Source organism: Diabrotica undecimpunctata, chromosome 10 (assembly GCF_040954645.1).
Source record: "Diabrotica undecimpunctata isolate CICGRU chromosome 10, icDiaUnde3, whole genome shotgun sequence".
NCBI lineage: Eukaryota > Metazoa > Arthropoda > Insecta > Coleoptera > Chrysomelidae > Diabrotica > Diabrotica undecimpunctata.
This window is the reverse complement of record NC_092812.1, coordinates 52,687,857-52,706,448: the sequence shown is the minus strand read 5'-3', so window position 1 is coordinate 52,706,448 and position 18,592 is coordinate 52,687,857. Positions and strand designations below refer to the sequence as shown.

General features: G+C 30.2%; 1 protein-coding gene across 6 annotated transcripts in view; it reads right to left on the bottom strand.

Annotated features, from left to right (window-relative positions):
• nAChRalpha6 (nicotinic acetylcholine receptor alpha6) overlaps positions 1-18,592 on the bottom strand; it is a 345,133-nt gene that overhangs the window by 37,554 nt on the left and 288,987 nt on the right. For 4 of the 6 annotated variants that reach the window (XM_072545827.1, XM_072545822.1, XM_072545821.1 and 1 more), the window contains one exon: positions 6,964-7,050. The exons of the other annotated variants lie outside the window; for them this stretch is intronic. In XM_072545827.1, the coding sequence (XP_072401928.1) occupies positions 6,964-7,050 (87 nt within the window). The remainder of the gene's footprint in view (positions 1-6,963; positions 7,051-18,592) is intronic. 6 annotated transcript variants of the gene reach the window in all.

The window sequence follows — 18,592 nt, the reverse complement described above, 5'->3', positions numbered from 1 at the left end:
GTGCATGAAAAAATCGGCATCCTTCTTGTTGAGGAGTCCGCATCTTATCGCCAATACCAATCATCATTAATATTTCAATACTATCACTTTCAGTTAAAGGCATTTTGTAAAAAAAAGTTGGAAATGATAAATTGCTTGAATATTTTTCAAGTAAACGTACCTTCTCTAAAGCGTTAACAATACAGATTTGTACTTTAATATTTCTGATAGTTTTTAACGTCAAATTAAAAAAAATCAAAATATACTGTAAAAGAATAAAATATTTTTATGGTTCAGTGGCTTGGATCACTAATAAAAGCTGCTAGAAAATATTTTTATCATTCTGGGGCTTGGATTACTAATAAAAGCTGTTACTATTTTTACTAATAAAAGCTGTTAGATACAATGTTACAAATAATGCAAGGTGTTTTTAATAGTATATTAAAGTAGTTGTATAACAATATGAAATTTCATTCAATGTGTTTAATACGTTTATTCATCATCATCATCATTTGGCTCTACAACTCTATGTGAGTCTTGGCCGCGTTTACTATTTCCCTCCATTGTTGTCAGTCCTGAGCAACTATTTCCCATTGCTGTATTCCCATTTTGCGTAGATCACTGGCTACTGCGTCCTTCCATCTCTTTCTTGGGCGACCAACTGACCTTCTGCCATCGGTCCTCTCCCAGAATGTGGCGTTCAGGAGTCTTTCGTTACTTGATCTTAGTACGTGAATGAAGAATAAACATACGTTTAATCTTCATTTATTATTTTGTAAGTAACTTGAAGTTTTTGCATTTTTAGCACACCGTACCAATTTGAAGTAACGTGTTATGTATATTTGGAATCAGCTCAGCAAGAGAAATCTATAAATTAAAAAAAACATGGGAGCTCCATTAAAAAAAATTGTGATGATGTAATTACACGAATGTCGTTCACCTTGTATATTAGATAATAATTTGTAAAAATAGTAAATTAAAATCAAAAATCGACCTATTACGGGAATTTCTAATAATGTTGTTTATTTAGCTAATAATAAATTTATTCGTTACTTTATGAACGCACGTGCGAATTTTTTCATTTTTGCCACCCTGTACAAATTTGAAGCAACGTGTTTTACATATTTGGAATTAGCTTAGCAAGGCAAGTCTATAAATTGAAAAAAAACATAGGGGTTCCATTTAAAAGAAATAGATTATATCTGTATATTAGATTATTATTTGAAAAAATAGTAAATTAAAATTAAAAACCGACTTGTTTCGGAAATTTCTAATAATGTTGTTTATTTAGCTAATAATGAACTTATGCGTTACTTAATGCCATTTACTTTGATTGAAACGCATAATTATTTCTTTTATCGATGGTCAGAATTGTACAAAAAATGGGATACAGCTATTCTGCAATCTAGAGATCTAAAATTTGAAGCATGCAATGTTGTCAGATTTGCCATTTTTCTGATATCATTAGTCACTTTGGTTTTTTAAATACAACACTCAGTATATTGCATTAATATTGGAATCCTCACTTCAATACGAGTTCAACCACACATAACACTTGGTATTTATCTAGTCACAAAGGTCTTAAATAAATAAAACTTCTCAGTGCCGAATAGTTTTAAAGTAATTCAGTAAATATAGAATATTATTAATTAATGTCAAAATATGTATTATTTTGACATTAATTCATAAAACTAACAATGGCTTGACGTTTATTGAAAAGGTTTGTAAAATAAATTGTATTAATATCTAAAGCTGACAATAATCGTTTAATCTGTTTTTAAAAACTCTAGAATAAAAATGATTTTTAATGAAAAAGAGCGAATTACTGTTTTAAAGAGTTTCATTGAAGTTCCATATCCATGCTCACGCAGAGCTGCACAAATACACGCTGTGGGTGATGCTTCAGTCTTACGTGTATTACATAAGAATTCATTTAAACCTTGTAAAATCCAGTAGTTCCAAGAATTAAATGAAGATGACTACCACCGTAGATTACAGTTTAGTGAGGTAATGATGAATAAAATTGTTACAAGATACAACTTCGTACAACATACAAGAACAACTTCGTTAACAAGATATGTTTTTCTGACGAAGCAATATTTACACTATGTGGGAATGTAAATCGCCAAAATTTAAGGTCTTGGAGTGAAGTAAATCCACAATGGATACGTAAAAACCATAGTCAAAGACCACAAAAATTAAATGTGTGGTTAAGTATAGTATAGAGTACTCAGTTATTGGGCCTTTTTTATGAAAGAAAATTTAACAAGCGATAACTATGAAATGCTACTTAGAAATGAAATTGTACCTACCCCCGAAAAACAAGTTTGGAGCCAATTTTAATGAGATATGGTTTTAGCAAGACAGAGCTCTAGCTCATTTTGGTGTAACTTTAGCGTTATTTAGATCACATATTTCCTGGACGATGGATTGGTGCATTAAGTAGTATTGAATGGCTTTCTCGTTCACCTTATTTGAACCCTAAAGATTATTTTATTGGGGATATTTGAAAAGTAGGATTTATAAATCTAAATCAGCAAGTGTTGCAGAGCTAAGGCAAAGCATTATCTATGAATCCACATTAATTTGTATAAAAACATAGAGAAATGTAATACACGCATGTACACTCGTTTACAATACTGTCAAATTAACAACGGAGGGCATTTTGATTACTTGTTTAGGTAGACAGTAGTTAAGCAATGTAGTACATTTTTAATTATTATTTTTAAATTTAATTATATTTAATTTTAATCAAAAATATCATTGAGACGATTATGTGTTTCTAGGGTTTTGTTTTATATTTTCCTGACTACATAAAATCGAAAGTATTGTATACGGTTGAACTGGTATTGTAGTGGAGACTTCAGTGAAGGTACAATATAGTAAGTGTTAGGTCTAAAAAAACAAAATGACTAATGATAGACAAATGGTAAATTTGGGAACGTTACGAACATCAAAGTTCAAATCTTCGTATTGCAAATAGGAAATAGGTGTCTCCCTGTTTTTGCGTAATTGGGACCATCCATTTAAGAAATAATTAGGCGCTTCCAGATTTTTGGTTCACTAATATATATATATATATATATATATATATATATATATATATATATATATATATATATATACATATTTTTAAACCTAGAGCTAAGATTAATACTATTATAAAAATTAATATTAAACTCACCAGTCTTCCGGGTTGAACCGCGTCGATATACAGTGGGCCGAGCTTTCGACATCCTCTCTGATATCTTCTTCAGGGCTTCCGAGGTCTCAGTCTCCCGAGCCCCCAGACACTACTACACTCACTAGTCACTTCTAGTTCACTCACTAGTGAACTGAAGAAGACATCAGAGAGGATGTCAAAAGCTCGGCCCAATGGATATCGACGTGGTTCAACCCGGAAGACTGGTGTGTTTAATATTAATTTTTATAATAGTATTAATCTTAGCTCTAGGTTTAATTGTAGTAACCGCGGAAATCTTTACGAACATATGCTCTTAACAAAAGAAATTTTAAGGAGTATAGTAGCGAGTGTACTCTCTTCTGGCCGTGATAATAGCTTGCAAATGACGAAGCATGCGTTAAATCAGATTTTTGATTACATTCTGCGGAAGATTGTCACATTCCTGCTCCAGTATATCGCGAAGCTTTCTAGAATTTTTCCTTACATGTCCCCGTAAACGACTGACCATCTCGTCTCAAACATATTGTAATTTAAATTTGGAATGAGAGTCGGAAAAACATTTGATTCTCGTCAACATAGTGTAACAGTGTGGGACTGTTACAAGTGACAATATTGCATCGTCTCCAAGAATAACCATAACCGATAACATTTGGTCTTCTAAAACTATTGTTAGGTACCTTGCGCAGTAAACATGTGATTCTCGATTAAGACTAACTCCGTGCGAGGGTCAAAAGGTATGTCTTTTTATGACATACCCGATCCTCCATTAAATGGAAGTCCTCCGTTCTTACAAGTATATCTATGCTCCTATCTGCGTTTATTTAAGCTAAGTGTTCTCTTGAAAACTTCAATCTGACAATCCGATGTTCATGGGGAAGCGGCGGGTGAGTAGGTCTAGCTCGAGAAGATAAGCCAGCATCAGGAAGTCGCCTCTTAACGGTCCGCTAAGTTCTCAATAAATTCGTTACTTTTTGCAGATCATTTCAGAGGAAAACTGGTGCGGCTCTAGCTGTAGCTGTCATAGTTCTGCCTCGACCTGAATCAGATATTCAAGTGAGTCTCTTTACTTGCACTAACGTTTCTAGTGCTTTTGCGTTCGTATTCTTCGTAATCATCTACGGAATAGAACCTTGGACTCAAGAAAGATATTACAGATATATTAAGAACCTTTGCATTATAGACTTATAGAATAATACTGAGAATAAGCTGTATGGATCGAGTCAAAAATGTCGAGGTATTGATAAGAATAAGAAAAGAAAAAACGGTTTTACCACTATTAAAATGAAAGAATTTCAATTTCTAACATGTGCCATGACAGGTAAATGATAAAACTTGCTTCCAAGAAAAATACAAAGAAGAATACAGGGAAGAGATAGTCGTCGTAGCTCCCAGTTAAACAATTTAAGGATCTGGATTCGTTGATCTGTTTAGAGCAGCGGCATTAAAAATTCGAACTACCCTAATAATTGCCAACCTTTTTATAAGAGATCCCATCTGAAGTAAAAGAAAGAAAATGAAAAAAGAACTACATAAAGAGGTAATGATTACAGAGAGAATAGTGATTACTAATTATTGTAAAATAACAGAAAAACAAATCAAATGGTTGGAAAGGCATGAAATATATTAAGTTAACATGTCAAATGCTAATAGAATATGAAAAATGTGACTGCAATAATTATTACGTACTACAGACAAAAAGTTAATTATATGTTTGATAAAAAAAATGGAAGGAATAGGATAGGCGTATATTTTGTTACAATTTTTATATTGCTTGATTAATTTTGTTAAGTCTTATAGCAGTAAATCAATAATATACTACTTATATTTTTGTCTCTATAAGTAATTTAAATTTGAAAATGACAAGCTCGATATCCAAAAATGAAATTCTTTATTGAGTTGTCTTAAGATGATTCAAACTTTGTGAAATAAATAAAATTAAAAATTAAAATAAATGTACAAATGCACAATTTTATATTGACTGAAGATTAAATAAAACAAAGCCTACGGAATTTTTTATACTGTGAAATGTTACCAACTGACATAAAGTCACAGAGTGAAAAATAAACACTTCTTTTAATATTTCAGTGTTTAAAATATTTGAACAAGACGGCCCTCCTTTCCAAGTATCCGGCTCCCTTCCCGTTTTAACGTTTGAGTCAAAGAGGAAATGTTTGCGGCAAATTACCGCTTTAATACCCTGTCATCCCCTTTTAACCAAATAAATTACGTTATTCACAAAAAATACAAAACAATATTATTACTACGTATAGGATTAGACCAATACTTCAAGACTCAAGACTAAAAAATTTCTTACATCAGAAAGAGAAAAAAATAAAACTAATAAATATTATTACATGAAATCACATATTTATAAGTAAATTTAAATTAATTAAATTTAAAATTTATTTGGTATAAATATTATTGAACAAATCAAGATTAATCTTTTAAATAAAATATTTTGTTTGAACATATTTGTAGACATGAGTTTTGGGATATTTGATCAATACATAAATAATAGTAATAATATAATTTTGCTTGATTTTGTAAAAGTGACCATAAATAGCTTAATGAATTGTACTGACTAGTAAAGTATTGGTACATTATATTTTTATTTTTCCATAATCTTTCCTAGAAATAGTTTTTTATAGTCGTAGCAATTATTTATTGCACCCCTATTTTAAGCAAACATATTTTAAATAAAAGCCAATTCGTTTTCCCATTATTACTTAAAAATTACACCGTTATAAGTTATTTTAGTTCTGATAAAAAATCAAATTTTAAAGCAAAAATTTTAAACTGCAAATAACACTACAAAAAAATTGTAAAGATAAAATTGATAAAAAAACACAAACACAAAATTACATTCAGTAACAAAACACAACGAGACCATATCCAAACTACCATAACAGCACTTCCTTCCAGACCACTTTTTGCCCTAAAACATTTCTTCTTTGATCGCCACGTCATAATGAAATAAAATGAAGTCTACAGAAAAATGGAAGAATGTAACAATAAGTTTACGAAAAAATCTCTGAGAATTAAATATATTTATATCGCTATCCGCTGTTATATTAGCATCGGTACTTGTTATTTGACTAAGATATTTGGAATTTCCTTACTGTAAAATTTTACTGGAAGATGTTGGTATAGCAGGTATATTTCGACCAGAGTCTCTATATTTAAAGAAATTGTACGAAACATTATACGGGATATTTGACGTCTCTGAAATGGTTTTATAGAAATGACATTTATTAGTTATTTTGCTTTTTAAAGTCACATAAAGTTCAAATAAGTACAAATAGAAAGTTATGATCTTCGACTAACTATTTAAAAGAAAATACCTATGAACTACTACAAATTTACTTCATGCAATTCAAATATATCAAAAAACTAAAAAGCAATATTAAAAAACCAAATTTTACAAAATTCAAAGCAAGCAGATAAAATTTTATAGTTTAATTTTAATTGATTAATTGTTAAAACAATAAAAACGAGTGAAAATCGGGATCTAGTAGGTTTAATTAATGGGAATATAAATTTTAAGGGAGCATTTCAATATAATCCGATAGATCTAATAGGTTCAAATGATTGTCAGAGATTTTATATCGGCAAGAAGCAATTAAATATATTGCTATATTCCCCATTTCATCCTGTAGCCTTCACTAATCTATCTAAGGTGCCAATAAAGCTGAACCCGCGCGGACACAACAATCACAAATACACAACGATACATAATTCATCAGGCAGCACTGAGGATGTATAGCCAGCACAGGCAGGTCAGACAAAATAACGATTGGTACCTAACAAGGGAATGGCATCAGATACTTGGGGCAAGGTTTCAGCCACGAGGTTCAGGAACACAGTCAACGATAGCAAGATGGTCACTCCTGCAACAGAACATAGCTTATAACGTCTTCACGACCTAGATTTTAGTTGTACTAGATGAAAGCTGGTATACCATACTTTCTTCTTATAAATTCCTAGAGGATGGGAGCCCTCAAACCATAAGGTAAGTCATTTTAAAATACAATATCAATTTAAGAGTAAAAGGTTAAGAGTAAAAATTGTATCAGCGATATTTCAAAAATAAAAATACCATGTTGTTCTATATAAAAAAGTATCCGACCAAAAAAAATTTAGAGCCCTAGACCCAAACATAATCTTAAAAAAATTAAAACGTGTTTTTTCGTTTTAAACGTTATTTTCGGTTCTAATCATGGTAGAAACTTTTATTTTTTTAAATTTGTAGAATATTTATTCTATTGTGTACATCATGATATTTTTTACAAAATTTCTGGCAAGACATTCAATTTTTTGAACGCATTTGAAATTTTTAAAATTCGTTTAAAAAAAACTGTCTCAAACGCCACTCCAAAAAACTTATAAATTATTAGTTGAGTGTCAAGTTATCTTTATGATTTTTTTCAGATTTTTATAGGTTGGAAATTATCGTCAAAATAACAAAAAATCATTTTTGATCTTGCCGGTTAAGATAGTAAAATTCCCCCCGCAATATTCCAAAAATAAAAATAGCGTGTTATTCTACCTAAAAAAAGATTAGACCAAAAAATTTGTCTTGGTCTAGGGATCTAAATTTTTTTTGGTATTTTTTGATGTAAAACAACATGGTATTTTTATTTTTGAAATATTGCGGGTGAAGTATACTATCTTAACCGGCTAGACCGAAAATGATTTTTCGTTATGTTGACCATAATGACCTAACTATAAAAATTTGAAAAAAATCATGGAGATAATTTGATATTCAACCAATAATATATATATATATATATATATATATATATATATATATATATATATATATATATATATATATATATATATATATATATATTTTTTTTTTTTTTTATTGAAGTGGCGCGTAGGGTTCTAAAAATTTTTTTGGTCTGATACTTTTTGATATAGAACAATATGGTGTTTTTATTTTTTTAAAATCGCTAAATTCATTTTTCACTATCTCAACCGGCTAAACCCTTTATCTAATTAATATAACTTAAACATAAAAACTGTTGGTTCCTTGAACTAGTAACTACAATTCGAAATTTAGATCTTGTGCAGTAAATATATTTAAATAAATATGTATTAAAAAGCAAAAAGGCTTTGAGTGTATAATAGGATTCTACAATAAGTATCTACCAAGTGATTATAGAAGAATCAGTGTGTTGAGCCACGTTATATATTTCGCCTTGCAAGTTATTCATAATATATTTTTTTGTTCCACTCTGCATAAAGTTTAACTACGCGGCTTACAAATATTCGAAAGAGAGTTTTTTATTAACATTCGAATTAGAAAGAGTAAAGTAACTGTTTTCCGTGTGAAGTAATAATTTTTTTGATATCAAGAATAGTGGAGTTTTGGAAGTCATCTAAAGGCTACAAATAGCTTGTAATACTGCCTGATAGACTGAAAATATTACAATGTACTCACAATAATAAGTGACACCTCAAGTTAATGCTTTCTGTATGCCAGCAGCCTTGGCTGTAAAAATATAATAACAATTATGAATTCGATATTTATAAACGTAATTGTTGTTTGAAACAAAAAATGAGAAACCAGCACTTTTATCAGTTTTTGATCTATCTGGTAAAATTATTGTTAAATCTTCCCTTAATTTGTTTACCGTGTATTTAAAGATGAGATTAGTTAAAATTTTCGAGTTTGAATAAGAAGGCAATATAACGATTGGTTCATCTATCAGAATTTCAAGGTTTTGTTCGTAAAAAGGAAATTTTGACAGCTGTAAAATATAAGATTGTATATCAATAGTAACAAAAATATATATGTCGTTGTACTTGCATGTAAAGTTTCATGAATATCGTCTTTTTCATTTCAAAGATATTTACTTGGTCTCATATTTCTTCTTTCCATTTCAACATCCATTCAACTAAATATTACGTAAGTAGATCCACATAATTTAAATTTTAAAACATATTTTGATGTGAAAAATCTAATGCGGCGGGTTGGACCAGCTACTGCTGTGATGACTCTTTGCTATGCGAAAGGTCGCCCGCGCTGCTAACTGTTTGACTCTCTCTACCGTATGCATTGTTGTAGAGTACTTTAAAACACGTTGCCTTTGTTTTATATAGTTTAGTGTAGTAAATGTAGAATATTTACCAAATAAATGCTGATAATATTTCTGGACTATTGAAAAATATTTTGGGCCGATGCAAGTTTAGTTTGAATTTGACCACTCCGTAAAATTTAGTACTCTTAAAAATCTGAAATATTTAACTATTTAAAGGACTTCAAACGAATTGAAGTCTTTGAATAATGACCTATTTTTTTAAATTTTGTTGCCATGAACTTCCTAGTCGGTGAATGTTGCTTAAATTTTTTTTCTTTTAATAAATTGCATTCTATAAATTTTTAGCGTATAATATTTGTTAGATTTTAATAAAAATCACAAGAAAAGCTCAAATTGCTTTTTATTACCATTTAATAAATATTTTGCAAATACAAAATTCTAATGTTTTAAAACTTTTTTAGGCCCAATTTCAAATTGTATTAGTTCTTTGTAACCTCTATAATTCAATGAAATAAATTTGTAATCAAGATATTGACTTTTGTATTTAGATCAAATATTAAATTTATGTCCCTCGGTTTATTTGAACTTCTGAGTGCCCCCAAACAGCAACTCAGTATGTCACTTACCTGTCTGAAGATATTTACTATATAAAGCAGATTACTGAATGCCGTTCCATGACCACCATCACTTCACCTATATGCTAGGGAAGGAAAAATAAAGCAAGTTTTTGGGGAGGTGTTGTAGGTGCATGCTGAAATTTGTAATCGATGTTATGGTACACACATATAATATATACAGCGGGAGGAACAATATTTACCCCATTGAGTTATGTTGCTACTAAAATTTGAAAAAATATTTAAGTAGAGATTTTGAATAAGTTAAGATTTTCAAAACTATAATAGCAGGACAAAAACTACATGGTGAAAATATTGTAGCGTTTACAGACTTGTCACTAAATACACTGGACAAAATATCAATGTGACTCCATCGAATTGATTAATATTAAAGTTACTTGCTGCTATATTTAGTGGTGCCGACGTGTGGCTGAATAAATGATTAGGTCTATAGTACATTGCATATAAACCCTAGCGTCATCAATTATTTAAATTTATCGGTTTTTAACCAGACAATGAATGTTTTATGTATATTGGCGAGTTTTGCAGAAACATGGTATTAATTTGCATTTCACTATAACCAAAAATATAATTTTATTGAGTAAAATAAAATACTAAAATCTACTGTTTTTTTAATGATAGAAAACTTATTATAAATTTTGAAGAGAACTTTCTGTGGCGGCGCACATTTCAGAAAAAATATGTACTAATATTGAGAAATATAAAAAAAGAATTATTCGCGTAAGTTATTGAATATTAGTTGCCTGTGTAAGGATTATATAGTTGCATTTAAAGGCTTCTATTTTTGGTTTTTTTAAATGACAAACTCTGTAAATCTGTATTTATTGAATTATTTATTGAATTATCATTTGTTAGCTGCTGCTCTTCCTACTGACAATTATTATGATTGAAAATATATAACATTCTAGGAATTATATTTTCAAGTTTATTAGTGTAGAAAGCAATAAGGTCAATACAACCCTCAAAACATCTACACTGTTCTACAAAATTAATGGAATTTTTTTTCAACAGCAATAATTTTCTAGTAACTTTAATTTCTAGTATTTTTTGTATTAAAACATCTTTAATTATTGATGCCTAGTGCAAGTTTGAAACTTAATCAAAGTGTAAACATGTGTCACTACCAATATTACAAAAAATCTTGTCAAGAGAAGCAGTAGAACTCAGTAGAACAAAAGTTTATTTGTAGCTTAATAACGCGTGTTCTCGTGTAAAAATTAAATAAGTATTGCGCTACACTGTGTCGGCATACTTCTTACTAGAATGTTTAAGAATGCTTCCTCATTTTTCCAAAGGGGCATCTGTGGATTGCTGAATGGGTCTCTAGTGCAACTGGAGGACTGTGAATGTCTAGATTGAGCATAACTCTTAACATATATATATATATATATATATATATATATATATATATATATATATATATATATATATATATATATATATATGCTGTCACTATTTTTCCGGGTTTGACTCCGCATTGTAAAATGCTGGTTTTCTTGAAAACCATTGTTTTGGCGACGTTTCGGCAAGGTCTCACTTGCCATTCTCAAGCCTGGTGGATCTACTTCTCGTCGTTACTCGATTAGTACTTGTCGACTGGGCCACATATATATATATATATATATATATATATATATATATATATATATATATATTTTAAAAAGAATGTGAATGATACAGGATGTTTTAAATTTTTTTTTCTAGAATAACCTACATTTAATGACATTTTTGAATTTTCCTTAAAAAATAAACTATACTTTTATATAAGTTCTCCATACCTAAATAAAATAAAATAAAACAAATAAAGTATCTACGAATCTAAAAATCTGAGACAAATTTGCTCTTGGGTCTTAATAAAATACTATGTGTTCTATTTAAACAAATATTTATACAAAATATACAAAATAATGTATAGGGTGGTCAAAATACTAGATTGTTCTATTAGCACATTTAAGCTGTAATAACGTGCTTATTTTAAATGGAATATGTATTTTGTATATATGTACATATGTATGCATGTATGTATTTTATTATTCTGTCGTGTGGCAAATTTACCTAACTTTAAAACTATGTTGAGTTTCCTATACCTATCTACTTTCATTTTTAAAATATTTAAAGTATTTCAGATCAGATGCTTTAACAATAATAATTATAATCAAGCATGCCATGATTGTACAGCACACATCAACAAACACTGGCGATGTACCTAGCCAAGATATTAAGCTTTAAATAAAATTTAAATTATTATTAATTATTACACTTAGTAAGTTAGAAAATAAGTGCAACAAAAAACTATTTTTAAATATGAAAACTTCATTTAAGACGTCTTTTTTAGCAGAAAAGTTGATCCTTAAATGTCAAGATAATAACTAAACCTATCTATTGCAAAAAATAACCGACATATATGTGTCTAACTTAGTTGACAAATGGTGGCACAACAAAAATTCTCCAACTTTAGCTATAGCATTTCCTAATGTTTCTTCCTATTTAGAAATCCCAGCTGAAACTAATTTCTTCCAATTTAAATTCAATATTCTTTATTCCCAAACTAACGTTTATATCCCGACTTTTGATGATAACAACGCCATTTAACTTAAGAAAGAACTTGCCAAATTTGCTAAGCCATGTAGGATTTTCACAGATGGTTCAAAATCCATTTTGGGAGTTGGTTGTGCGGTACATATCCAAAACAATCAAGAACACATAATGTTTAAATTAAATCAACAATGTTCCATTTATTCCGCAGAACTATTTGCAATATATCAAACTCTGGAATGGACTATTGAGAAAAAAATGTCTGATCAACAAATAGTAATCCTGTAGGATTCAAAATCTGCGTTGTCTGCTTTAGGTAATTCGCATAAGCATATATACAAAAACAGTATTATCGTGAAAATTTTAGAAAATCAACTAAAGCTACTTAAAATAAATAATTCAGTCTCTTTTATTTTGGTAAAGGGACATGCTAGTATCTCGGGTAACACCAAAGCAGATTATTTTGCAAAAGAAGCGGCTCCAAAAGGATTAGAAATTAGTTGGCTCAATAGAAGTGATTTAGTCTTGCTGCGAAACCAAGAATTAAAAGAACACTGGGAAATTTAATGGAATACTTTCTGTAATAGAAGTAACAACCTTTATATAAAAATTCACTCTGTTTTACCTACTGCGCCTTTTGCTTCAAGAAGTAATCCTGTTAGAAGAGTATATTCAATGTTTGTTAGGTGCATTGTTAATCATGCTACTGTGAAAGCCTATCTTCATAGATTTAATTTAAGTGAAACAGAACTTTGCGATTGTAATGGTTACACTGAAGATATCAATCATTGGATGTTCGGGTGCATATATAATGATGCTGCTATTAAGTATCTATTTCAAAATCTGATAAAAGAACAAATACCTCTTCCTTAGTGTCAATCTTCTATTTTATATATCTCTCGTCATAAGTTTAGGCTTAATCAAATTTTTTGGGGATATTTTAAAAGGACTAAGAGAAAAATTTAGGATGGAATGTGTAATGTGAATGTATAAATCTAGCTTTGTTCCCTCTGTCTATCCTTATGTTATATATTTACCTCCAAGCCGTCGCCTGTCTTGTGTTGTAATAAAGTCGCTATGAAAGGCACCTTAACGTGAAAAGTATCCCTATATTAATCCCTTGTTGTTTCTAAATATTCACTTGTTGAAGTTGGTTAGTGCCTTGAATGTAACGAATGAAAGTATGGTTTCTTATCAATCTACTGATTCTTGTGATACTGATGTTTACAATATATTTTTACGGAATGACGGTATTACGGTATTAGATTTTTGTTTTGATACAGTGCAGCAACAACCGTTGATACGTATTTCGACCTCCTTAAGTCTCTTCAGAACGGTATAGTCACTGCTCTGAACCAAAACAAAAATCTTTCCCGTCCTAGACAATAGTTATTAAAATAACTATATACGGACGTAACTACGCCATCTAAAAACAAAAAGAGAAATCAAACGATTTCTACTTAAGTAAGTAGAGTAATTCATCCAGCTGTTTGTTTCGCAAATTTTAGGAAACACAGTGGTTAAGATTTGAATTCGGTTTCGCTAAGTAGAAATCGTTTGATTTCTCTTTTTGTTAATATATTTTTAATTTACCTCTAGGCGAAGTACTATTCTGTTAACAAATTCAATAGGTCAATACATCATTAACACATTCAAGTAGTCAAACACATTATCATGGCTGAATGAATCAGGTTATCCAAAGCCATTAATTAAATAAAAAAAATATGAAAACTTATTCTAAAGAAGGAAGAATTAATATGGCTTTTGTTCTTGGCCAGTGCAATGAAAACTGTTTATTGGCATCAAAAGTTTATGGCCAAAAATATCCAAATCTGGACCTGTATCAAACGCAATTTTGACAACTAGTCGATTTTTGTTTAAGGGTTATAACTTTCATTATTGCAGTGATGAAAATCCTCACGTCTATCTTACTCTCGATCATCAGCGCTGGTGATTTGTGAACGTATGAAGAATAATAAGATCGCATGTTATAGGTGGTATTTTTTTATGGTAATCTTAATGGCAGAAAATTTAAAAAATTTTTGCGACTGGACTTTTTTCTGGGGATACCTACAAAGTATTGTATAAACGCACACTGTGTAAAAAAAGTACAAAGATTCAAATAAAAAAGTGGTGTTTTTAAATTTACTTATTAACCTTTGGGTTTAAGTACCTATAGGAAACATAATTTAACTGTCTTCCCGTATAAGGTATAGAGTATACGGTGTGCTATTTAAAATAAAAATAATGTTTAATGTAACAGGTAGACTAAATTCAACTATTGGAGTGTTGTGTTTTACATAACCACGACTTACTTGAACATAATTATTGTTAAAGCTTATACCTAACTCCTCGGTTAGTCTTCTAACTCCTCAAAGCAGAACTTGAAAAGACAGATAACAATCAGACTACCGAATAAGCAGACGTAAAAATAGGATGGGCAGCATTCGGAAGACTCTCATACGTACTTAAAAATAAAAATATACCTCAAAGACTGCGAACCAAAGTGTTTAATTCCTGTATCCTACCTGTACTTACATATGGCGCTCAAACCTGGACATTCACTAAAATAAACATGGAGAAAATCAGAAAAACTCAGAGAGCTATGGAACTACAGATGCTGGGTATCTCACTCAAAGACCATAAAACCAATGAAGACATTCGTAATAGAACAAAAGTAAAAGATGCTGTCGAACAGGCAGCTAAACTAAAATGGAAATGGGCTGGACATAACGAACGTCTTAAGGATGGCCGATAGCATCAAGAAATCGGGAATTAGCGGTCATATGAAACCAAAAGACCATGAGGAAGACCACAAATGCGCTGGAGCGACGATATTAAAAGAACTACAGGACCAATGTGGAAACGTCTTACAAACAACAGAGATGAATAGCGAGAATTAGGAGAGGCCTATGTTCGGCAATTCGAATAGAGAGAAGGGCTTAAAAAAAAGCTTTTACAAATTAGCAAGTCTTTAAATTTTTCAAAATCAAAAGATATAGATATAATAAACCCAACGTAGTTTGAAAGCTGTCAATTTGCCACAAGACATACTAATAAAATACAGGGTGTCCATTTAAAATAAAAATTTAATTACAGCTTGAATGTGCTAAAAGAACGGTCTAATATTTTGACCTTATTTATTCCTTATGACCTTTATTATAATAAATATCTGTTTAAATAGTACAAATTGTGTTTTATTAAAGTTCAAAAACAAATTTGTCCCGCAATTTTAGATTCATAGATATTAATTTTTTCTAAAAACTTAAATTTTTAGAAAAGCCGAAATAAATCAAAACATCATGTATTTATGTATATGAAATTATAAAAGCTTGTTATTTAAGGAAAATTCGAATATGTCATCAAATATAGGGGGTTCCATAAGAAAAAATAGAACTTGATATATTACTCTTTTTTGAAGCATCCTGTATAATTCACATATATATGTACAATATATAAAAAATATAGTACTGTATTTTGTCCTAGAAATTACTTTTCGGGGAAAATATCATTGATTGATTTTTAAGATCATGAAAAAAGTTTAATTTCGTTTTTTAAGTGCAAAAATCGATGAATAACTTATTGAGATGTCGGAAAAAAACATATTTTTTAGAATATGATATAAATAATAACTTTTCCAATAATAAATGGAAGTGACATAACAAAGCAATCATGCTGACCGACTAAGTTAAGCAATTTGCATGAAGAAGAAATTTCCATATAAAAGTTATGGCATTTTGCATGGTGAGGTAAGTACAGCTCGAGTTCCGTTTTCACACGGCTACTTTTTTATATCGCAACTTCAAATTGAAACGCGCTAAAATGTTGCAAAATTTCAGCTTCAACTTAACTTAGAACCGCTAATTTTCCTCTTATGGAAGATCGATAACAGCCGAAAAAAATCTACGTAAATGCTTCAATTCTGCAATAAATATTTTACAGATATTTTAAGTCAATAAAGCAACTGATTGTTTATAAATGATAAAATATTTTTTGAGATAACTGTAAAAATGGTCAATTTATATTTTCTTCTTCAAAAAGGTAGCGACCATACAAAAAACCAACAGTAACCGGTATAAATATTAACAATCTACAAAAAACTCAGATCACTACCAAAAGACAATTGATGAAAGATTACATGACCAAATCGACAGCTCTAAATTAATGGAAATCATTCTTGATAGTGACAAAGAAATCGGGGGCCCCCAGCAACAAAATAAATATAGTAAACTGGCTGAATAAACCAAAGTAATGCTAAAACAAAAAAGGGAATTGAAAGTAAGTAGCAACAATAGAGGGAGTACAATACACAGAACTTTGTAAGACAATAAGAAAAAGTATTAAGGGAGACATAAGAAAATACAATGAAAGACTGTTAGAAAATGCAATCGAAAACAGGAAAAACTATAAGAAAACATGAAAAGCATTAATTATTGGAAAAAAGCAAATCGTTGCTCTAACAGATGAAAACACCAGAATTACAGACAGAAATGAAATAATACAACTCATGACTAAATTCTACAGCGACCTATACAAAACCCCTGAAACACATAGGTCTACTACAATCATATCACCATAGCTACATAATATACAAGATATTCACAAAGATCATTAACAACAGATTGACAAATGCATTAGATGTTGCACAGCCAAGAGAGCAAGCTGGCTTCAGAAGTGGATCCAGTCACCCTGGATCATATCCATACATAGAGAACTAATAAGTAAAGCTAAAGAATATGAAATACAGCTAGCATTAACCTTTATAGATTTCGAGAAGGCTTTCGGTTCTATATACTCCAAGTTAATATTAGGAGCTTTGACCAACCAAGGCATTGATAAACTGTACGTAGACTTAAGTAAATATATACAGACAAGCAAAAGCTAAGTTAAAAATGTATGAAAACACTTCAGAATTTACCACTACCAGAGACGTCTGACAAGGAAACGCAATATCACCAAACCTCTTCACTGCAACTCTAGAATATATATTCAGCAAAATGAACTGCCAGAACAAAGGCCTATCCGTTGATGCAAGATTTTTCAGCCATCTAAGATTTGCAGACGACATCGTTCTGATTAATAATCCTGCAGAACAATTTTAATAAGCTAATTTATTAACTATTACAAAGTATTTTGCAAGCAGTTTATTCAAGAAAATTTATAATGTGATTATTCAATTTAACTTTCAAGTCCTTAATCCTTTCTTTTTAAAAATTATAAGTCTTAATGTTTATAAACAAAATATATGATTTTAAAAAAAAAATTTCTCTGGGACTATTGGTTGTATAGATTTACTTTTTTATTAAAAGTTTTAACCAACTTTTACGAGCGATTGACTGCAAACGTGTATCAAAAAATAAAGGTATTGTAATTGTTTTTCTTTTAGTAAAAATCACCTATCTTTTAAACTATATTTTTAACAACAACTTTTGAATAAATACGTACGTTTAAACTAATCTTCAATGTCAAAAGATAAACATTTAACATAACTACTAATGAAATATTCAAGATATCTGATGCAAAAGACCAGAGGTTCTTCGCGGATAACCCGATAAACTATTTATCGATTTTAACGTTTAAAAACTAAATTTTTAAACTTAGATCTTAAAAATCTATCGGTTGTATATGATTGTATATGGTTGTACAAGATTGTATATTTACCATTTACTATCAACGGTATTCTGGAGAACTACTGGTCTGTTCTAAATTCCAAACTAATTTTTGTCCAAATCGTCACAGACCCAATATAAAATTTGTTGACTTTCTGAACAGTAACAGATACGTATTGTTTAGACGTACGTAGGTCTATACACACAAAGACGAAGAGAAAACCTAGACCACATAGTTTCTTGCACACCGTAGTTGTTTTCTTCGATGATCATACGTGAGGCGAGGCTTTCATATAGGTCTGCTAAGTCTTAAATCATACTGCCTTTTCTTTTCAGGGTTGTTTTCTTAGTCTCTTGATATTTTTTTCTGATCCTGCTTGAAAACCTTTTTTCTTTGGGACCGTTCACGCTCCTCCACGTTTATCTTCCAATCTTTAAAAGCGGACCCATAGCCGGTGAAACACTAAAAGGCTAACTTAGAAATCGATGTCAACAAAACAAAAAGGTTTAACATTTATCTTTAATTTAATCTTTATCGAATTAAAGATACCTTTAATAAGGTATCTTTAATTAGAGCAACCATCTGTGGCTTTTGAACATGTT